The 21,363-nt window shown below is 41.6% G+C and overlaps 1 protein-coding gene across 3 annotated transcripts in view; it reads left to right on the top strand.

Annotated features, from left to right (window-relative positions):
- Positions 1–7,675: 7,675 nt before the first annotated feature.
- Positions 7,676–21,363, top strand: part of itga10 (integrin, alpha 10) — a 99,952-nt gene continuing 86,264 nt past the window's right edge. For 2 of the 3 annotated variants that reach the window (XM_059642934.1, XM_059642933.1), the window contains exon 1: positions 11,187–11,812. In XM_059642934.1, coding sequence (XP_059498917.1) covers positions 11,761–11,812 — 52 coding nt within the window. In that variant the 5' untranslated portion in view covers positions 11,187–11,760. Of the gene's footprint in view, positions 7,762–11,186; positions 11,813–21,363 lie in introns of those variants that run through there. The other variant, XM_059642935.1, reaches the window with a different exon arrangement.

The following is a 21,363-nucleotide window of genomic DNA, read 5'->3' as shown; positions in this document are numbered from 1 at the left end:
AGCATGTCTGCGAAGAAGATGCTGAACAGGGTGGGGGCAAGCACACAGCCGTGCTTCACACCGCTGCAGATGTTGAAAGCCTCCGGAGAAGAGCCATCAAATTGAATGACGCCTTTCATATCCGCGTGAAACGATTGGACTATTCTGAGGAGTCTTGGAGGACAACCAATCCTGGCGAGGATTTTGAACAAGCTGCCTCTGCTCACAAGGTCGAATGCCTTCGTGAGGTTGATGAAAGCGACGCAGAGTGGTTGTCTTTGCTCTCCACATTTCTCTTGTAGCTGTCGGAGGGAGAAGATCGTGTCGATTGTGGAGCTTTCCGACCTGAAACCACACTGAGATTCGGGATATACCCTTGCAGCGACTTTCTGTAGTCTGTTCAGGACCACGCGGGCGAAGACCTTCCCAACGATGCTCAGCAGCGAGATTCCTCTGTAGTTGTTACAGTCACTTCTGTCCCCTTTGTTCTTTTGGAGGGTGACAATGTTGCAGTCTCTCATGTCTTGCGGCACCGTTCCCTCCTCCCAGCAATGGCACAGTAGTTCCAGTAGGTGACTAAGTAAAACTCCTTTTGCACACTTGATGACCTCTGGTGGGATGCCATCCAACCCTGATGCTTTCCCAGTGGGTAAGCTGTCGATGGCTCTGCTCAGCTTGTCAGCAGTCAGCAATGCATCCAGCTCCTCCATGACCAGTAGGCATTCACGGTGTCTAACGCGTTGTCCAAGATGCCGTTTTCCCTAGAATAGAGTTCGGAGTAATGTACCACTCATCTTTCCATCTGCTTGCTTTTGTCTTTGATGATCTCGCCTGCCCTGAATTTTAGTGGAGCTGTCTTGCTCTGGGTTGGACCAATGGCTTTCTTGATCTCCTTATATATTCCACATATGTTGCCTGTGTCAAATGATAACTGGATGCTTTCGCATAGTTGTAGCCAGTAGTCATTTGCACAGCATCTGGCTGTCTTCTGTGCGTTGTTTCTTGCTGTCCTCAGCGCTTGCAGTGTTACCTGTGTAGGTTGGTGTTTGTGTTTCAACAGTGCAGTACGTTGAGCTCATTCGCGTTTGCATCAAACCAGTCCTGTGTCTTGCTCTGCTTCTCCCCAAAGGTCTAGATAGTATCAGAGATAATGGGAACTGCAGATGCTGGAGAATCCAAGATAACAATGTGTGGAGCTGGATGAACACAGCAGGCAAAGCAGCATCTTAGGAGCACAAAAGCTGATGTTTCGGGCCTAGACCCTTCATCATCCCAAGATGCTGCTTGCCCTGCTGTGTTCATCCAGCTCCACACTTTGTAATCCATGTGATCTAACATTGTTGACTAGTCTACCATGAGGAACCTTGTCAGATGCCTTACTGAAGTCCATATAGATTGTGTTGACCACTCTGCCCTCATCAATTCTCGTTGTTACTTCAAAAAACAAAATTAATTTAGTGAGACATGATTTCCCACGCACAGAGCCATTTTGATTATCTCTAATCAGTCCTTGCCATTCATGTAAATCCTGTTCTTCAGGACTTCCTCTAAGAACTTGCCCATTCACCAATATCAGGCTCACCAGTCTACAGTTCCCTGGCTTTTCTCTACCTCTTTCCTCAAACAGTGGCACCATTAGCCAACCTCCAGTCTTCCGGCACCTCACCAGTGGCTATTGATGATACAAATATCTCAACAAGTGGCCCAGCAATCACTTCCCTAGCTTACCCACAGAGTTCTAGGGTACACCTGATCAGGTCCCAGGGATTTAGCTACCTTTATGCGTTTTAAGATGTTCAGCACCTCCTCCTCTGTAACATGGACATTTTTCAAGATGTCACAGTTTATTTCCCCACATTCTCTATCTTCCATATCCTGCTGAAAGAGAAAACATTAATGAGGGAATGAAGACCACCTGAAATACCAACCAATGAGGAATGAGCAGTGTTTTATCACATGGCAGTCCCATCTGTGTATTGTTGGAAAAATTTGAGTGGCTCAAATAGATTCATCTGGTTCATGTTGTTTCCCCATCATCTGCTCACTGCTGTGGCCGGGGCAGTGGGATTCACACACATACACACACAACTAGGAGGGCTATGGAATTAAGGGTTATGGGAAGTGGGCAGGAGAATGGAGTGGAGGCCAATATGAGATCAGCCTTGATGGTATTGAATGGCAGAGTAAGCTGAAGGGCCTGAACTGCCTACTCCTGCTCCTTATGAAACATGGATGCAGAGGAGCTCAGGCTGAGTTGCTGTCTTGGAGTGAATTTGCACAGACACGACAGGCTAAATGACCATCTCCATACTGTAATCTTCATGGTTCCATTGTAACCAAATAGTGAAGATACTCCTTAATGGCTCAGGCCACAGTTTAGACTCTAGTGCAGTGAGGGATATCTGATCATGCCTGTTTTGGCTGTTGTCCAGTGTTTTTGGCATTCAGTGTTGTATCCTCACAGTTGATTTTCGTTTTATTCGTTTGACTTGACTGAGTGAAAAACAAATCAATAAAAGCCACATTTTAATAGTCTTGGATAAACACATAACTTCCTCATGCTGCAAATATTCAGGCACCAGTATTTGAATGACCCCATGTTCTTCTGAATTCCAGCCTTCTTTCTTTTGTTCCTGGTTAAAATGGAAAAATCATAAGAAAATAAAATAAGCTTTTTTGCACCTTTAAGCCTGTTACACTATTTGTTGTTTTCTGCCTTTGCTACACCTTCTTACACTATTTAATTCCTTGATTCCCTTTTAGTATCTTCAGTTCCCTCAATACCAACTTGTTGACTGACTGATCTCTCTGGGCTGGACAGTTTTTAAAGATTCACAACTCCTGAATGGAGATATTTCTCACCTCAGTCCTAAATGGCCAACGCTTTATCCTGAAACTGTGTTGCTGAGTTCTAGACTCTCCAGGGGCAGCAAAGGCTCTTGTAGAACAAAAACAAAGTTGCTGGAAAAGCCCAGTCGGTCTGGCAGCATCTGTGAAGAGAAAAATAGAGTTAACGTTTCAGGTCCAAAGACCCTTCCTCAGAACTGATGGTGGCTGGGAAAATGTCATTTTATATGCAGAAAATAGGACAGTGGGTGGGGTAGGGAGTAAATGATAAGATAGAGCCCAGAGAGAGACAGAGGCTGTTGTTGCATTTACCTTGTCAAGTTTTCTGTGAAGGATTTTTAATTTTTCAGTGAAATCACTCAATGTGCGACTATCTAGTGTCCCTTGATGGACTGTATATCTGTAACATCAGGATAGGAGATTAGGCTGATTGTGTTCCTCTGCAGTTAAAAAATAAGCCTTTTAACATTCAGTGTCAAGGTTCGAACACATGAATAAGGCAATTGAGGTGCTTGGTATTTGTGGAAGTATTGTCATAAAGGGTCAATAATTTCTGGAGTGGAGGATCAATGAAGGAAAAATAGCTATTAAGCTTAAAGGTAAAATAAATGTATTTGCATATATAAAACTTCAAAATCAACAATTTATGTAATTTCGGCAACAAAACTTGCAATTTATATATCACCTTTCATAACCTTGCGGTGTTCCAAAGCAATGCACAGTCAATGATTTGTTTAAGTATTTTCACTCTGGTGAGGTACGCAAATAAGACACCAATTCATGCACAGCATGGTTCCATGACCAGAAATAAGCTAATTGATCGGATAATACGATATATTCACGTTGGTTGAAGGATGAATATTAGGAGAATTACATCTTTCAAGTGGAGTTGAGAGGGCACATAAGGATTTTAATTCTGAATCTCATTCAAACAACAGTATCCTTGATAGTAAACTTCCCCCTCTTGTTATCCTGGATTACATGCTGCAGTCTCTGAACTCTGTCAATGAACACTCTAATGAAGAGAGCATTGTCATTAAGCCAGAACTGACACAAAGCAAGATCAATTTTCCACATATATTCCGTGTCACGTGTTATAGCTTCCTGGAGGTGTAAGATCAACTATTTGGGTGTGATATCGATAATCCACATCTATACTAGCCCCCCTCCCATATTGTATGTAATTTGGACAAAATGGTGACTAACGAAATATTGAGTAAGAGAATCCAATCTATAAGTGTTGAATGTTGCTCAGATGTTTTCTGCCTTGGTCGCCATTTTGGGAGAGGTAACTGATGTTTGCAGCCAGTCTGAATATAATAGTTGATGGAACCGCCCTCAGGATTGCAGCTTTTATTAAAGTTTACTCATTTTGGAAAGCTGCCAAACAGGAAAGACCTCGGTATCCAATTCTAAAAAGTGCCTGTGTATTGTTGTCTACTAATCAGCAAATGCAATAACATTACATGTTAAATCATCTAAAAAAGAGGAGAAATTGATTTACAGTAGATTTACTAATGTTGATTGTTCTGGAAAAAAAAAATTCTAACTGGTCTTTGTTCCTTTGAGAGATGAAGAAATGGAAATTGTGAAAATCCAAAGAAAAATCTTTCTACTAAATTCATGGCAGTATGGTCAAGAGTATTTAAGGCAATCATTATACAATATTTAATATAACATAGTAGCAACATAGGCTGTGGTTTACTCTCTTCGTCCTCCCTGTATTCACCCAAATAGAAGTCAAGATTCCAAATACTATATTGTTATGATCCCAGCTGATGTCATTACCAGACAACTCAGATCCCAGAACATATTTTGTTTTTCCTTTAATTTAACAAGGTAGACTCACAGAAACAGAAGACTGCAATGCTGCAGATTTGGTTTTAACAACAAAGTAAAAATTTATTATGCTAAAGAAATGAAGATAAAGTATGATAAAGCACACTATTTAAATATGAACATATTTTGCTAGATTTTGAAACACACAATAAAAATACAACCCAATTTATCCCAATGCCATCACTTTACAGGACCGGAAAACTGGAGAAAGTTCGCCTTTGTTTTACATCAATAGGTTTGAGTTAACTATTTCTTTTAATTCCCGATCTTGAGAGTTTGATAGGCTTTTCCTTGGTTTGCACAACTGCAGTTAGAGTTTCTCAGCTTCAAATAACTCCTTTAGGGTTCTAACCAAACATTCTGGAACTTTCAGACTGTCCCATTACACTGAGGTATCCTATTTCCTAACCTCCTTTCTTCAGGAGTTGACTATGTTCTTACCTCTCAGTCCGCCCAGGACTTCTGTGAACTGACCCAAAAAATTTTCCAAGCCATGCATTTTCTGCTCAGTGAAAAGAAATGAATTCCCCATTCTTCTAAACTGTAAGTATGTTAATGCTTTACAGTATATACCTACCCAGTTACAAAACTCTCACAATTCAAACAAATTCCTATGATAACTCCAGGAACTCTGTCTTATTCTGGTTGTTAAAAAAAGGTTGTGGCTTCAGAAATGTCAACAAGTTAATTATTACCGCCTTATATATATTAGTTCAAAATCTACACTCTACAATAAATGATACTAACATGTGTAAATTGCACACTTTTGGGGAGGCAATGGCCTAGTGGTATTATTGATGGACTGTTAATCCAGAGACCTAGATAACGTTGTGCGGACCTGAAATTAAGAGTCTAATGATGACCATGAATCCATTGTCAATTGTCAGGAAAAACCCATCTGGTTCACCAACGTTCTTTAGGGAAGGAAACTGCCATCCTTACTTGGTCTGGCCTACATCTGACTCCAGACCCACAGCAATATGGTTGACTCTGAACTACCCTCTGGGATGGGCAATAAATGCTGCTGAGCCAGCAATGCCCTTATCCCTTTAATAAATAAAGGAAAAAGAACTGCATTACAATATGCTATTTGGATTTCTTTTAACCATAATTTTGAAAGGACGTTAAAACACATTCTTTTGTGTTATTCTTTTCAACTTGCATCAGTGGCTCTTAACTCTTTCTCAGTTGTCTCAATAAAATTGACATTGGAGTAAAATTAATATGACCAGAAACACTCTACTTTAGTTTCCTTCACAAGAGGACATACCTTATTTTTATCCACCTTTTAAAATCCCATCAGGATCATTTGATAATATCATCTCTCATTCTTCTAAACTCCAATAGGTTAAGGACCAACCTGTTCAACCTTCCTTCATAAGACACCCTCATCACAGGAATCAGTAAAATGAACTCTGAACAGCTTTTAATACAATTATATTCATAGATTCACAGAGATATGCAGCACCCTTTGGTCCAACTCATCCATGGTGACCAGATATCCTATATAAATCTAGTCCCATTTGCCAGCATTTGGCCTATATCCCTCTAAACCCTTCCTATTCATACACTCATCCAGATGCCTTTTAAATGTTGCAATCGTACCAGCCTCCACCACTTCCTCTGGCAGCTCATTCTATATATGCACCACCCTCTGCATGAAAAAAGTTGCCCCTTAGATCCCTTCTATATCTTTCCTCTCTCACCTTAAACCTATGCCCTCCAGTTATGGACGCCACCACCCCAGGGAAAAGACCTTGCCTATTTACCCTATCCACGCCCCTCATGATTTTATAAACTTTTATCGGGTCACCCCTCAGCCTGTGATGCTCCAAGAGAAAATAGCCCCAGTCTATTCAGCTTCTCCCTTTAGCCCAAACCCTCCAAGCCTGGCAACATTCCTGTAAATCTTTTCTGAACACTTTCAAGTTTCGCAACAACTTTTCTATAGTAGGGAGACCAGAATTGAACGCAGTAATCCAACAACGGCTTCAACGTGATATCCCAATTCCTATATTCCATGCACTGACTTATAAAGGCAAGTGTACCAAAAGCCTTCTTCATCACCCTATCTAACTGCCACTCCACTTTCAAGGAACTATGACCCTGAACTGCAAGATCTCTTCATTCAGCAACTCTGCCCAGGACCTTACCATTAAAGATATAAGTCCTGTCCTGATTTGCCTCACCAAACTGAAGCAGTAGACATTTATCTAGCTTAAACTCCATCTACCACTCCTCAGCCCATTGGCTGGTCTGATTAAGTTTGCGTTGTACTTTGAGGTAGAGTTCTTTGCAGTCCACCAAAATATTGGTGTAGCCACAGTTAGAGGGCATAAATGTTTAGGATATTGACAAGAAGCATATGTGAAACATTGTGACCAAATGTTGGGGAGTTAATAGTTATAACGTGGGAGACCTCTTATCAGGATTATCCCCATTTGAGCAGAGAATGCTTTAAGTAGATATAATAGAGAGATTTTAAATTATAGAGCATTGGTAAGATGTCAGAAAGCCCTTAATTTCAATGTACTGCAAAGTATCGAAGGATGATTGGAAAACAATCATTGCAACATGGATTCCTGGTTTTTTCCGGAATTCCAGTATTGCATTTTTTATGAGGTCGTTGGATAAATCAGAGAAAGTTGCAATGCCATGGGGAATAAATGAAGCTGAGTAAATTGCTGCAACAAAGGCCTGACACTGGTATGATGGGCTGAATGCCTTTCATGAGTACTATTAACATCTGCAGATCTACTTTTTGTTTCAAATGTGGCAGGTTCCTGATGTGGCACCATATCAAGTGCCAGCCTATTCTGCACTCTTGGACCACAGTATTTCCATCTGTTCCATGTCTGTCTAATTCTGTGCTCTGCTTCTCTCTTAATATTTAACTTTCTCTTCTCAGCTTGGAAATGGAGTGAATGGAAATAGCATATGGACTTGGGAATGGATGAGTTAGAATCAGCAGCAGGTGTGAGCTATGATAGCCTGTTGGTGGAATGAGATTCTGAAGGATAATTTCTGCACAGCAAGATCTCATAAAACAACATTTGAATGACTGATCAACCAGCCTGTTTTGGTGCTTCTTTTGAGGTAGGTGTATTGAGCAGGTCACTGGGACAATAGCCTTGATAGTGTAGTGATCATTAACTTTCAACTGAAATGTAAGAGTAGGTAAGATGTGGCTTTGGTTTGACACATGACACTTTGGCAGTACTGCATTGAAGTGTCAACCTTGTTATCTTTTATCAATTTCCGGTACGTCCCTTCAACCATAATGTTATAAATCATAGCTGAGCCTGTTATTAACTGAGTGAAATTGACACGCAGTTAGCAGGACTCCTCTGAAGTCACGTAGGTTCACAGGATGTGGACATGTTGTCAATTCCTAATCGTCCTTGAAATTAATAATTTGCTAGGGCTGTTTCATAGGGCAGTTAAGAATCAACTACTTTGCTGTGTGCCTTGTCTGGAGTCACATGTATGCCAGACCAGGTAAAGACATTAAATTTTTTCCCCTAAAGAACTTTAGTGAACCAGATGGATCTTTGCCATTGGGCCAGCTTTTAATTCAGATTTTTATCGAATTCAAATTTCACTATCTGGCACAGTGAGATTCGAACCCATGTCCCTAGAACATTAGCCTTTGCCTCTGGATAACTAGTCCAGTTACATAACTGTTCTGCTGTTACCTCCCATCATCTACTCGGAACTTGGATTTCTGAGCCCATTCATGTACGGACACTAGCTCGCTGTGTCACATGACTCTGTACTTGGTTTGTAAACTATCTTACCACCTTTCGTATTGAACAGCTTTTACACCTGTCATTCACAATGTTGTTCCATTGGGAATTGCCATCTCAGCACCCTTAACTGCTATGTAAATAAGGGAATTATTATGTGATCATTGTACAGATCAAAAATACCTAGGATTTTAACACCCATCTCTGCAGAGTTTGTTGAGTTCGATCAGGAATGACCATAAAAGTCCTTCCTACTTTAAGAAGGACATAGTATTACCCTACCATGCCTTCCCCTCAGCCCTACGTCCCAACTTTTCTCCTTAAAAGAGTCACCAGCCCAATGTACATCCTTTCTTCCACAGCTGTATATGTAGAACCTTTCACTGCCTTAGTCTGAGCCCTCTAAAAACATCTTCACCCAATGTGATAGTGGGAATTGCAGATGCTGGTTTCTCTCTGATGAAGGGTCTAGGCCCGAAACGTCAGCTTTTGTGCTCCTAAGATGCTGCTTGGCCTGCTGTGTTCATCCAGCTCCACACTTTGTTATCTTCTCCCAATGTGTTTGTTTCCAGCCTTTGGAACTGGTGTCCTAGCAGCTTAGATTGGGCTCTCTTGTGGCACAATGGTAATGACCCAGACCAGGAGGCTCAGAGGTGTGTACTAACATCTCTAAACTAGTTGATTATAAAAAAAATGACTTTATTAAAGTTCCAGCAGTTTATATTTCACTATGGCAGGGGTACCAGCATGCAAGCAAACAAATCACCACAATGGGGCACTGGAGCTCTACATGAGGTCCGGCTCCAAGACTGAACTGCTACAGTTGATTAACTTTTTGAGAGTCTCAGCAAACAGTTGAGTTACCATTTTCTGTATTTCCAGGATCCTTTTTCTATTTTCCTTTGCCTCATTTGAGTTGGTGATTTGTTTTTAGCTCTTAGGGTTGGTGTGTGGTAACAGATATTAGTTTTAATTTTGTCATTAGTATTTTATGTTTTAATTGAATCTTTCACGTTGGTAATATTGTGAACCAAAGTGTCATTTATATAATTATTTCCTAATGTTTAGAAAAACCTAACCATTTGTGTATTCAGGATATTCCAAAGTGTTTTAAAGTAGTGAGGAATCTGTGGAACTCTCTGCCCAGTGAAGCAGCTGGGGCTACTTTATTGAATGTTTTTTAAGGCAAAGATAGATTTTTGACCAGTAAAGGGATTAAGAGTTATGGTGAGCAGGTGGATAAGTGGCGCTGAGTCCACAAAAAAAATCAGCCATGATCTTACTGAATGGTGGAGCAGGCTTGACAGGACACATGGCCTACTCCTGCTCCTACTTCTGATGTTCTTAACATTTCATGATATAACTTATGAGAAAGTGAATTTGCACCCAGCATGATCTTAAAAGCGATGTGTTGTGATAACCAGAACACCTCTTTTAGTGATATTAGTTAGGGCATAAATAGGTATTGGTCCAGGACCCAAACTCTTTGCTGTATTTCAAAATAGGGGCTGCGGAACATTTAATGGCTACCTCAGAAGGTAGACAGTACCTGAGTGTAGCATCTCATCCACAAAGTGACACCTTTGACAGTGTAATACTCCCTCAGTGCTGCTTTGGAGTGTCAGCTTAGATTTAAAGTGTGAGAGTTGAAGCTTAAACCTTTTGATTCCAAGACAAGAATACTGCCAAATAAGACACTGATAATAAGAAACATCCAATAATGCTTCTTAAGCAAATGAAAGGAAATGGATGTTCATCCTGGAAGGGAGAGTTTTAAACAGAGATAAGCTTTGTGAGGGTTTTCCAAAGATTGGGAGAATTTCATGTTCACTCCTCTATTTGTGACCATGATCTCATTTCCAGATCTGAAAAGATCAAATAAAGGTTTCTTTCTACACAGGTACTAGGTCAAAAAATCAGAGGATACCAGATTGTAGTCAAACAGGTTTATTTCAAAATGCAGGCTTTTGGAGCTCAGCCCCTTCCTCAGGCGTAGTGTGAGAGAAGAAAGAGGCTGAGCTCCAACACATTGTGTTGGATTATTACCTGGTGTCCTGTGATTTTTGACCTTGTCCATCCCAGTCCAACACCGGCATCTCTACATGACAGTTACACAGGTAGTGGGAAATGAAGCAAGCTATCTGGTTCGGAATCAGCTTAGGGGCAATTGTGACAGATATTAACTGACATCTAAAAAGACACTGGTCCTGCTTAGTTGGAGATTGCATTAAATTTAATATTTTAACAAAGATCTGTAGCTCGGGTTGCAGTTGGAGTTGTTGGTTGGTTCGGCGAGCTGACTGGTTTTCATGTAAACATTTCGTCTCTGTTTTTTTTTGATATTTTGATCTTAAATTCTTGTAGTAATTTGAACGTTGCCAGGGAAATATCTGTGTTTGCCTGGAGAATCTTCGTCCTAACCAAGTGGCAACACTTTGAACAGCGAAGCATGCCTACGGCACTGAAGTGCTTCTTTTAAAAGTTTCTTGGTAAGGCCTGGTTGTCAGCCTTGAGCGTAGTAAATAGAGTTATACTTTTCCTTTAAAGCATCCTGCACAAGTAACGATAGAGTCTGTGGCTCCAAGGCGATCCGTCAGATGATCTCGCAGCAACAGTTCAGGAGTAAAAAAAGGCTGAGAGACGGTGACTGGATGAAGTGTAACTTTGCACTGCCTGTGGGTGGGGCTGTGTTTATGCACCAGGACCACAGGCTGTATATAAAGTGAGTGATGTAAAACAGTCTGGCACATATCTCAAAGCTCTCCTGCACTTAGTTAGGGAATAGGAAATATGACAGGGACTGAGAGAAGGGCGCAATAAAGACAGATTTCTTTCAGGAGAAGCGGGGAAAGTACCTGATCTGTTTGGAAAGCTTATATGTGAAAACAGCAAAGGAAATTTGCAGCAAATCCACAGAGAAACATATTTAAACAAGCTATGTAGGGAATTAGAGCCACAGTGCTATATTTGTATAGGGTGCAAGACGAAGACAACAGGGATTGCAGTGAGGAAAGGCAGAAGGGAAGCTCATGTAGATCTGCCAAGAACAGATATAGAATACAGATATACAAGATTTTTTGTTACGTTAACTAAGAATCAGAAATAAAATTTTAGAAATCAGGTGGAGTGAGAAAACAAGGCAGCGGAGCAAGGAGCTTCAGTAATAAGGGAAGGAAACACTTAGCACAATTGTGCTACTGTTCCAGTGAACATCAAGCTCCCTGACTCTAGCATACTCTGCACCCTTTGACTCAGGCAGGTCATTGTAATTCTTTGGATGGAGTGAAGGGCCCAGGGTTATGAGGATCATGATTGCCAGTTGCTGCTGATTTAACATTTGTTTATACCCATGGCGTTAAACAGCTTCTGCTTTGTGCTCTACCTATTCATTTTGTGGAAAGGTAAGGAACAAGTTTTTTTTTCTTTTTCCCCCATGCTCTCTCCCCCACCTTCTTTTTGTGTCCTTATATCACTTTGTTTTTTTACCCCATTCACATTTTTTATTGTTCCATCTCTGTCAGTCGTATCCTTTCCTCAAATGTTTTATTCTCAGGAAAAAGAAAGAAAGAAAATGTGAAAGAGTGATATAAAAGTGACGGGGCTGCTACAGGTAGCCCACACAGCAAAGAAATGTTGTGACACTTGTGATATGTGGTGTAATTTCTTTGGGTTCTTTCACTGTACTGCTTCTTTCTGTGGTGTTTTTCTTGTATAACTTCAATAGTATAAGGATAGTTTTATTTCAGTGATTGACCCTTAACAAAGAGAGTGTGTGCCAGTTGCGGGGAGTAACTGAGCTGCAAGGAAGAAAGATCCAGGTTGATTTGAGCAGAGACTCTAGGAACAGGGTTTGGCTGAGAGAAGCCATTGAGGGTCACTTGAATGAACGTAAAGAAACATGTTCTTGGATTATGCACAGTGTTAGCGACTTGTACTCATGTAGTTCCCTTAATGTTATAAAGCTCCACAGAATCGTTTTTAACTGATGTTCTGACACCAAACCATTTAAAGAGACATTAAGGTAGATAGGAACATAGGAACAGGAGGGGGCCATTCAGCCTGTCAAACCTGCCCCACCATTTAGAGCCATAGATAGAGTCACACAGTTATATTGAATGGTAACAGACCCACCAGTCCACCTTGTCTATTCAAACCAAGTTTCCCAGACTAAACTGGTCCCATTTGCCTGCATTTGACCTATATCCCTCTGAACCTTTCCTATTCATGTACCTGTCCATATGTCTTTTAAATGTTGTAACTATACTTGCATCTACCACTTCTTCTGGCACTTCATTCCGCATATGAACTACCCTGTGTGTGCAGAAGTTGCCCCTCATGTCCCTTTTAAATCTTTCTCCTCTCTCCTTAAAAATATGCCCACTAATATTGAACTCCCCTAGCCTAGGGAAAAGACCTTTGCTATTCCTGTGGTCTATGCCTGTCAAGATTTATAAACCATGATTGATTGAAGGCCTCAGTGCCTTCAACTCACCTATCTCCATAAACCTGTAAACCCCATATTCCAGTTTGCCATGGTTCATGCCATCTTTGCCCATGTAATGTTCTGCTGTGAATCTCATTCATTTTGCAATTGGTCTTTTCAGTGCCCATCAATGCTGACTCAGTTTGCAGAGCACCTGCGCTGCTCATGCACCAACCTACCTGACTTTCTGGGTGCCATCACTTTAACTCCCCCTCCCATTCCCCTGGTGACATGTCTATCCTTGGCCTCCTCCACTGTTAGAGTGAGGCCAAATATAAACTGGGGGAACAACACCTCATGTTTCGCTTTGGGCGCTTACAATCCAATGGCCTGAATATTGACTTCACCAGCTTCAAAATCTCCCCTCTCCCAATCTGTCCATCTACCTACTCACCCATCCACTCCACCCTTCCTACTGTCCAACCATAATAACCCCCTACCTGCACCCACCTATCTCCATCCCCCAGCCCCAACACCCTCCCTCTATTTATTTCTGGTCTCCCCTCCCCCTTCCCGTCCTCTTACCCCTCTCCAGTCCTTTTCCAGCTCCACAATTATTGCATTTTGGGACTGTGCAGCAGGAGAGGCAGAAGTTTTTTCTGCTACTGGGATTTTGTGATGCCCATGCCACTAATGTCATATTTAATCACCAGCAGTGCACCACAAGTTAAGAACAGCTCCTCACATGGTGGAACTATACTCCCCTTTTATTGCCAGATTCATAGCCCAGGAAGGGATGCTAACACTCCACTTCACCAATAGGAAATGACCTGGTGGTGGAAAGGGGGTCACTGCTGTTTCCTACTGACTGGCAAAGGAAGCCATGGCACCAAATTCAGCCAGTGGGGAGTGGGATAGCAACCGCATCAATACAGTGTCCGAGGAGAAACGCCATCCCCATCGATCCACTCGAAACTGGTCCCCTTTGATGTTTGGTCATGCCCATTTTATTAAAGCACATGCTGTGTCTTTTGCCACTTAAGCTGTAGGTGTAATTTTGATGTGGCATGGTGTTGACCAGGAACATGTTCACCCCTAAACTGTTAAGTACACTAAGTTGTGACAAGCCACTGCTTTTCTGAATGTGTTAAAAAAGCACTGCACACCCTGGAGGCTGGCAGGCTCCAAATAAGTGCAAAATGACTGAGCGTTATAAAATGAAGCGAAGAGCCATAAGATGTATCCTATGTCTGTGTGCCTGAACGCAAAGTGACCCAGGAAGAAGTATGCAAGTCACAAGTGCCCTTGAGCTCCAAGGTGAAGACCTGAAGGGCTGAGCTGGACCAAGACCAAGTGGGATAATGTGGTCAGGTTGGTGGTTTGCTGATTGAGGAGCCGGCAGGGTCATTGTAATGAAGACAGACTTGTATGAAGACCCAGAGCTGCTGCTGCCGTGTCCCTTCCTCAACTTCAATGTTGGCAAATGGTGCCAACTGTTTACTGTTGTGGGTGCAGAGGAAAATCAGGGACACCCCATGGAAATTAGGCGAGTTTAGCTAGTAATGAGATGCAAATGTGTGGCAATAAGGAAATCATTGCTGATTAGCAGATTCTGAACTCACAGTTTAAATCTTAAGAAGAAAATCATCTTTTTTTTGATGTCAAGAATCTGAATTTTTCACTTTCAGTTTGTTTCCTCAAATTTCTCACCACTGTCCATGCTGCTAAAGAGAATGGAAAATTCTGCCCAGTGAGGATCGGAGAGAATTGCAAAACTCTGCTGCCTATGTCCACACTGACAGCACTCCTATTACTCACTTCTCAGATCCATTCTCACATATTAGCTCTCAATTGCTCTCAGAACATAAGCAGCTGCAGCTTGGTATGAGGTTAATTCATTTGTGTTTTCGGCAAACCCTACAATTTGGTAATTTTCCATCCACCAGTTACTCTGGGGGTAGTATTTGTGACTGGTTGGAGTACTTGGGAGGGAATTGAAGAATTTAGGGCTTTGGCAGCTGAAGGTGCCGTACCAAAAGTTGGTGGTATTCAAGAATTTGAATAAGAGTGATAGTTTAGGGCTGGAGGAGATTTCAGAGTTAGGAAGAGTCTCTGAAGGCTTTGTGAGAATAGGGGATAAAGAATTGTGAGTCAGTGTAGGTCAGTGTGCACAGGAATGTCAGGGAAACTGGATTTCTTGTGAGTAAAGATATGACAGCAGGCTTTGGATTATCTCAGATTATTGACATAGTAAGAAATGGGTGACTGGCTAGGTGTGTGCTGGAATATAGTCTAGGACTAGTGAGGACTTGGGCGAAGATTCCAGTGCAGAAGAGCTAAGGGAGGTTCCTGGTGTTTGCTGATGTCATGGTAGTGATCTTTGCTAGACCAAGCATGTGGCTGGAAGCTCATCTCCAGGTTAAATATGACAGCAAAGTTATGAGCTAAGGTTGGTTTGGCCTTATTGATAATGCTGAGTTATTGCCTATCATAAAATGTACGATCAGGTGTTGGTGGGATATCTGGAATTGTTGCTGGAATTGGTGTCCATACTGTTAGGTCAAGAATTTTAAGTTGTGGTTAAGTAGTGATGATGATGTCTGTCCAAACCAGGAAGGTTTGTGATTTTTACCAAAGATCACTTCTCTTGCTCATGCTATTGGTGGAGGCCATTGTACTTGGAACTAATAGTGGAATCTTATAAATAGCTGTGAGAAGTCAAGAAGTGAGCTTGTTGCTGTGAAATATTCACTTGTGCTCTGCTGTTGAGCTATGTTAACATAGCCTAAATAAACCTTTGGTTTCCAGTGACACATGATAGTGGGAGGCTCATCAGTGGTGATACATTGGAAAGGCCTGAGCCAAACAAATGTAATATTTCTTGCTCGTGATTTGTAGATGGAAGAAGATTAACAGTACAACCTGTTCACAATGCTTCTTCCATCAGCTATGAAAATAAATAGCTGCAGCTTACTTGTTAGGAGATGAATATATTTTGTGAATTCATGTAAACCTGCAATTTTGGATTTTCTTTTCCCTCCTAAAAAACCACTCTGGTAGTATGTGTAACTGGGAGGGGTTGCCAGTATGATGCTGTAACTATTCATACCATTGGTACGCAATCTCCAGATCGTGCAGTCTTTGTGCTGACTCAAGCAACACAGAATCCACCTAATGCTCGAATACTACTGTGAGAAAATGATATAGTGTAGATGCTGGATATTTAGATTTAAAACAGAAAATGTTGACGATACTCAGCAGTTTAGCGATGGAGAGAGGATAAGAGCTAAAGCTGAGTCATAGAGTCACACAGCATAACAACCTACCCTTCAGTCCAACTAGTCCATACCAACCATAATCCTAAGCTAAACTCGTCCCACCTGCCTGTGCTTGGCCCTTATCCCTCAAAATTTCTTATTCATGTACTTATCTCAATGCCTTTTAAATGTTGTAACTGAACCTGTATCCAGCAGTTACTCTGGAGTTCATTCCACACACTAACAATGCTATGTTTTTTTTTAAAAAATTACCCCTTGTGTCTTTTTTTTAATCTTTCTCCTCTTCACCTTTAAAAATCTGACCCCCTGGGCCTTGAAATCCCCAACCCTCGGGAAAAGACACCTACCATTCGCCTTTATATATATGTACCCCTCATGATTTTATATACCTCTAAAGTCACCTGTCAACTTCCTATGCTCCAGTGGGGGGAGAGGGGAGGGAATGTCCCAGGCTATCCAGCTTTTCCTTATAACTCAAACCCTTCATTCCCAGCAACATTCTGGTAAATTTCTTCTGTACCATCTCCAAGTTAACAGGGTGACCATAACTGCACGCAGTATTCCAGAAGAAGCCTCACCAACGCCCTGTATGACCTCAAGATAACATCTTGACTTTTATACTGAAAGATCTGAGAAATGAAGGCAAGCGCGGTAAATGCCTTTTTAACAATAGTTGTCTTGGAACTTACTTCCTGAAAAGGTGGTTGAAGCAATCTTTGAGGTAGAAGTGGCTAGATTTTTGTTAAGTAATGGGGTGAAGGGTTATCGGGGTGTGCACGAGGTGACAGCCAGATCAGCCATGATCGTATTAAATGATAGATCAGGCTCAAGGGGTTGAATGGGTGATTCCTCCTTCAGCTGTTCGTAATTTAAGGGAATATTTGATATTACACCTGATTGTGTTCCTGCTGTCAGTGGGCACACACATTTGCACCACACAAATGCTAGGTATGACTGTCACCAATAAGAGACAACCTAACCACCACCCCTTGACATTCAATGGTGTTACCATCACTGAATCCCCCACTATCAACATCCTGGGTGTTGCCATTGACCAGAAACTCAACTGGACTCACCCCGTAAACACAGTGGCTACAAGAACAGGTCAGAGTCTAGGAATACTGCAGTGAGTAACTCACCTCCTGGCTTTTCAAAGCGTGTCCACTGTCTACAAGGCACAAGTCAGGAGTGTGATGTAATACTCTCCACTTGCCTGGATGGGTGCAGCTCCAACAACACTTAAGAAGCTTGACACCATCCAGGACAAAGCAGCCCACTTGATTGGCACTGCATCCACAAGCATTCACTCTCTCTCCACCACCAACATTCAATAGCAGCAGTGTGTACTATCTACAAGATGCACTGCAGAAATTCACCAAAGATCCTCAGGCAGCACCTTTCAAACCCATGATAACAAAGTGTGGAGCTGGATGAACACAGCAGGCCAAGCAGCAGCTCAGGAGCACAAAAGGCTTTTGTGCTTCTGACAAGCTGCTTGGCCTGCTGTGTTCATCCAGCTCCACACTTTGTTATCTTGAATTCTCCAGCATCTGCAGTTCCATTATCACCTTTCAAACCCATGACCACTTCTATCTCGAAGCACAAGGGCAGCAGATACATGGTAACATCACCAACTGCAAGTTCCCCTCCAAGCCACTCACCGTTCTGACTTGGAAATATTTTTAAAAATTCATTAATGGGATGAGGGTATCAATGACCAGGCAGCATTTATTGCCTGCCTTTAATTGCGCAGAGCGCAGTTCAGAGTCAACCATATTGTGTGGTTCTGGAGTCACGTAGGCTAGACCAGGTAAAGACAACTGTTTCCTTCCCTAAAGGATATTAGTGAACCAAATGAGTTTTTCTGACAATCGTCAATGGATTCATGGACATCATTAGATTCTTAATTCCAGATATTTTATTGAATTCAAATTCCACCATCTGCCATGACAGGATTTAAACCTGGATCCCCAGAATGTTATTTAGGTTCTGGCTTAACAGCTCAGCAATAATACCACTAGGCCATCGCCTCCCAATATATTGGTGTTCCTTCACTGTCGCTGGGTCAAAATCGTGGAATTGCCTCCCTGATAGCATTGTGGGTCAACCTACAGCAGGTAGGCTGCAGCGGTTCAAGAAGACAGCTCACTGCCACCTTCTGAACGGCAATTAGGGACAGGCAAGAAATGATGGCCAGCCATTGATACCCACATCATACAAATTAATAGAAAATAACAACATGTGGAGGGGAATCTGTTCTGGAGCTGGATGTTTGACCCGTTTATTTCATTCCCCTACATTGCTCGTGGAGATAGTGAGACATTAGCATAGTAATTAAGTGTGGATCTTTACAACTTTTACAGCTGTTTAAAAATACAAACTCAAAGCTGCCAGCGGTGTTTGGACTCAATTATCCATGATGGTGACAAGACTTAGGAGCTGGACTTTGGGAATGTCTCCATGTGTATTACACTGTGACTCTATGACTGCCTGGTGATAGGCAACAGAAACTTATTGGAGTTGTTTATACAAGCTGTTTCAATGTTAAATGTTGACATAAAAGTGTGACAACAAGAGTTTGGATAGGAAGTGTTTGCCGATTCTGAAAAATGCATTAGAAAGTACCCACAAATAATTCCACACTTTAATACTGTGCTAATGTCAGGAATTTTTGCATATGACAGAACTCATATTCCCCACCCTCTCCCTCCCCCCATATCATTGAACCATGTACCGAATAACACGTACCTTTATAGATAATGTTTTAGTTTGAAATAAAATTAGTAACTATTTCCATCACTGCCTTGTAAGAATAAATTACCATTTTAAATCACTGCACATGTTTCACCAAAATAAATATACACACAGTACAGCTGCAAGTATTTTTTTCTTGTAAATTTATATTAAAAGTACACTCCAGGTAGCTAAGTAAAACAGGATACTGCAGCTTGAATTACACTTTTAGAGGAATCAAAGTAGTCAGTGAGAGGAGGTGAAAAAGTAATTGTTGGTGTTTCTGGTGACGCAGGTAAATCGGAGTAGGGATATGAGTCTGGACTGAAAATCAAAAAGAAGCTTGTTCTCTCCCAACAGTAGAGGCTCTGTCACACCCTGCCCTCACAGGAAGAATCTTTCCCACCCACACTAAAAACATCAATATGTCAGAGGAATGCAGGAGCTGAAAGCATTGAGAGACCAAGTTAAATTCTTAATACACCATCTTTAATCTCCATTCGACCATCTGTTGTGCCGTCTTCTAAGACATTCTGTTCCCGTTCAGTTTTAGTCACACTGGAGTCACCTCACTATTGGTAAGAACTGCACCTGCCTTGCTGCATTGGCTCTGAACTGAAATTGGCCCCATTCACCTCTATGGTATGTCAGGAGGTTCAGTGACAGTCACGCTACACAGCAAGAGCAGTAGCATTGTGGGCAGTGAGGTTTGACCCACATTATGTTGCTGCTGCATCCTTGAACACGAGGAACCTACTTGGAGGTGACATCCCGACAGGGTATATTAATCACTAGCAACATTAATCAGGATTCTCCATCTTGGAATGCAGCATCTGGTTTTGTGTGTGCTGGGTTAGTTAAGTAGCTGTTGCGCCCTCATCCCTGTCTCTGTTTTCTACGTTTAACTATGAGAAGATGCTGTCACCCTCACTTGGGTAGAATGCTGAAATCAAGCCCCGCTATTCTTGGATAATAAAATATGAGGCTGGATGAACACAGCAGGCCAAGCAGCATCTCAGGAGCTTTTGTGCTCCTGAGATGCTGCTTGGCCTGCTGTGTTCATCCAGCCTCACATTTTATTATCTTGGAATTCTCCAGCATCTGCAGTTCCCATTATCTCCCGCTATTCTTGGAGTCATTACAAAAGTTAAAGATTTTAAAAAGTAAACAGAATTCCCTAATTTCCCTGTCTTTTAGACTAAGGTTAACAGAAAACATGGACCAGGTTTCCTTACTTAACAACAATCACTGTTTATTGCAAATAAATAGTTTCTAACTACAGGTAAACAATTATGAACCATTGACATATAACGCTACTCATTAAACCTAACTCACTTATAAAACTGCCGGTCTATACACATGTACAGATGGACACATAAACAATGGGTGTTTTGGGCAAATGGAAAGACTGGGAAGGCAGTTCAGTGGCTCCTGTCCACTGGGTTAGCTGAGACGATCTTTTTGTTGATCAGGGTGCTGCTTCTTGGTCTTCATTCACCTGGTACTTCCACTTGTTTGCAGGAGGCAGAGGGTGACTGGTTCACGCCTATAACGATCCCCTCCTTATTAAACATCACACCTTACACCAACTGGAATAGGGGAAATAAGCTAGCTATCTTCAGGCTTGAGATGGTTTTTACTACAGAGATAAAGGAGTTCTTTCCTTCCAGAAATCCAGTAGTTTCTGCCCCGAATACTCACAAACCGAAGTTGTTCAGCTGCTTGAGAACCAATCTGATACATGTTGTTGGCCTAGCTCTTCCTTGTTCTAGCTTGTGTCTAACTAGCCTTCCACATTGCTTGAACCAACAGCTGTGTAAACAGCACTTACAGTGAGTGTCAGCTAACCTGCTTTTAAAAAGTGCAGGAATTGTTGGTTTCCAAACCAGTTATTTTCTCATTTAAGTCCACAATCAAAAATCTGAAAATGATACAGTCTTTCCAATGTAGGCACTTAATAAGCTGTGTTTTAACAGTGTAAGTTGTGACTAACATGGTCTGCTTTTCAACATGCAATTTTCCTTGTCTTTTCTGCCTTAGTCTCCAAAGCATGAAAGTAGATACCTGGCAGAAAATTTGTGAAACATTACTTAAAAATCATTTGCTTTGCGTCAGCGGGAAGCACTGAGTTCTGCAGGTTATTCTGATTTTAAACTGAATACATAATCCAGTACTGTACTTAAGGGATACTGCCTTGTCAGAGGTATTGCTTTTGGATGGGACACTAAATTAAAGCTCTGTCTTTTACAGGTGGATGTGAAAGATTCGATGGCATAATTTGAAACAAATCAGTCATTCTAGCTAATATTTGTCTTTAAAACAGCACTATTCAAACAATTTATTTGCTCTGAAATCCATTTTGGAGGCCCATTTCCTAATCTTTTCAAGACTTTAGCCTCCTTTATGTACAGCTCCATAAAAACCTGAGCAGCTTTCAGTAGCTCACTCACCACAGTGAATGTTGGCAAGGCTGCTTAAGTTACAATGCCTTCTTGGAATTAATCTAATTCTAACAGAC

The sequence above is a fragment of the Stegostoma tigrinum genome, chromosome 47 (assembly GCF_030684315.1).
Source record: "Stegostoma tigrinum isolate sSteTig4 chromosome 47, sSteTig4.hap1, whole genome shotgun sequence".
NCBI lineage: Eukaryota > Metazoa > Chordata > Chondrichthyes > Orectolobiformes > Stegostomatidae > Stegostoma > Stegostoma tigrinum.
The sequence above is the reverse complement of the archived record's forward strand: the minus strand, read 5'-3'. Positions and strand labels throughout refer to the sequence as shown.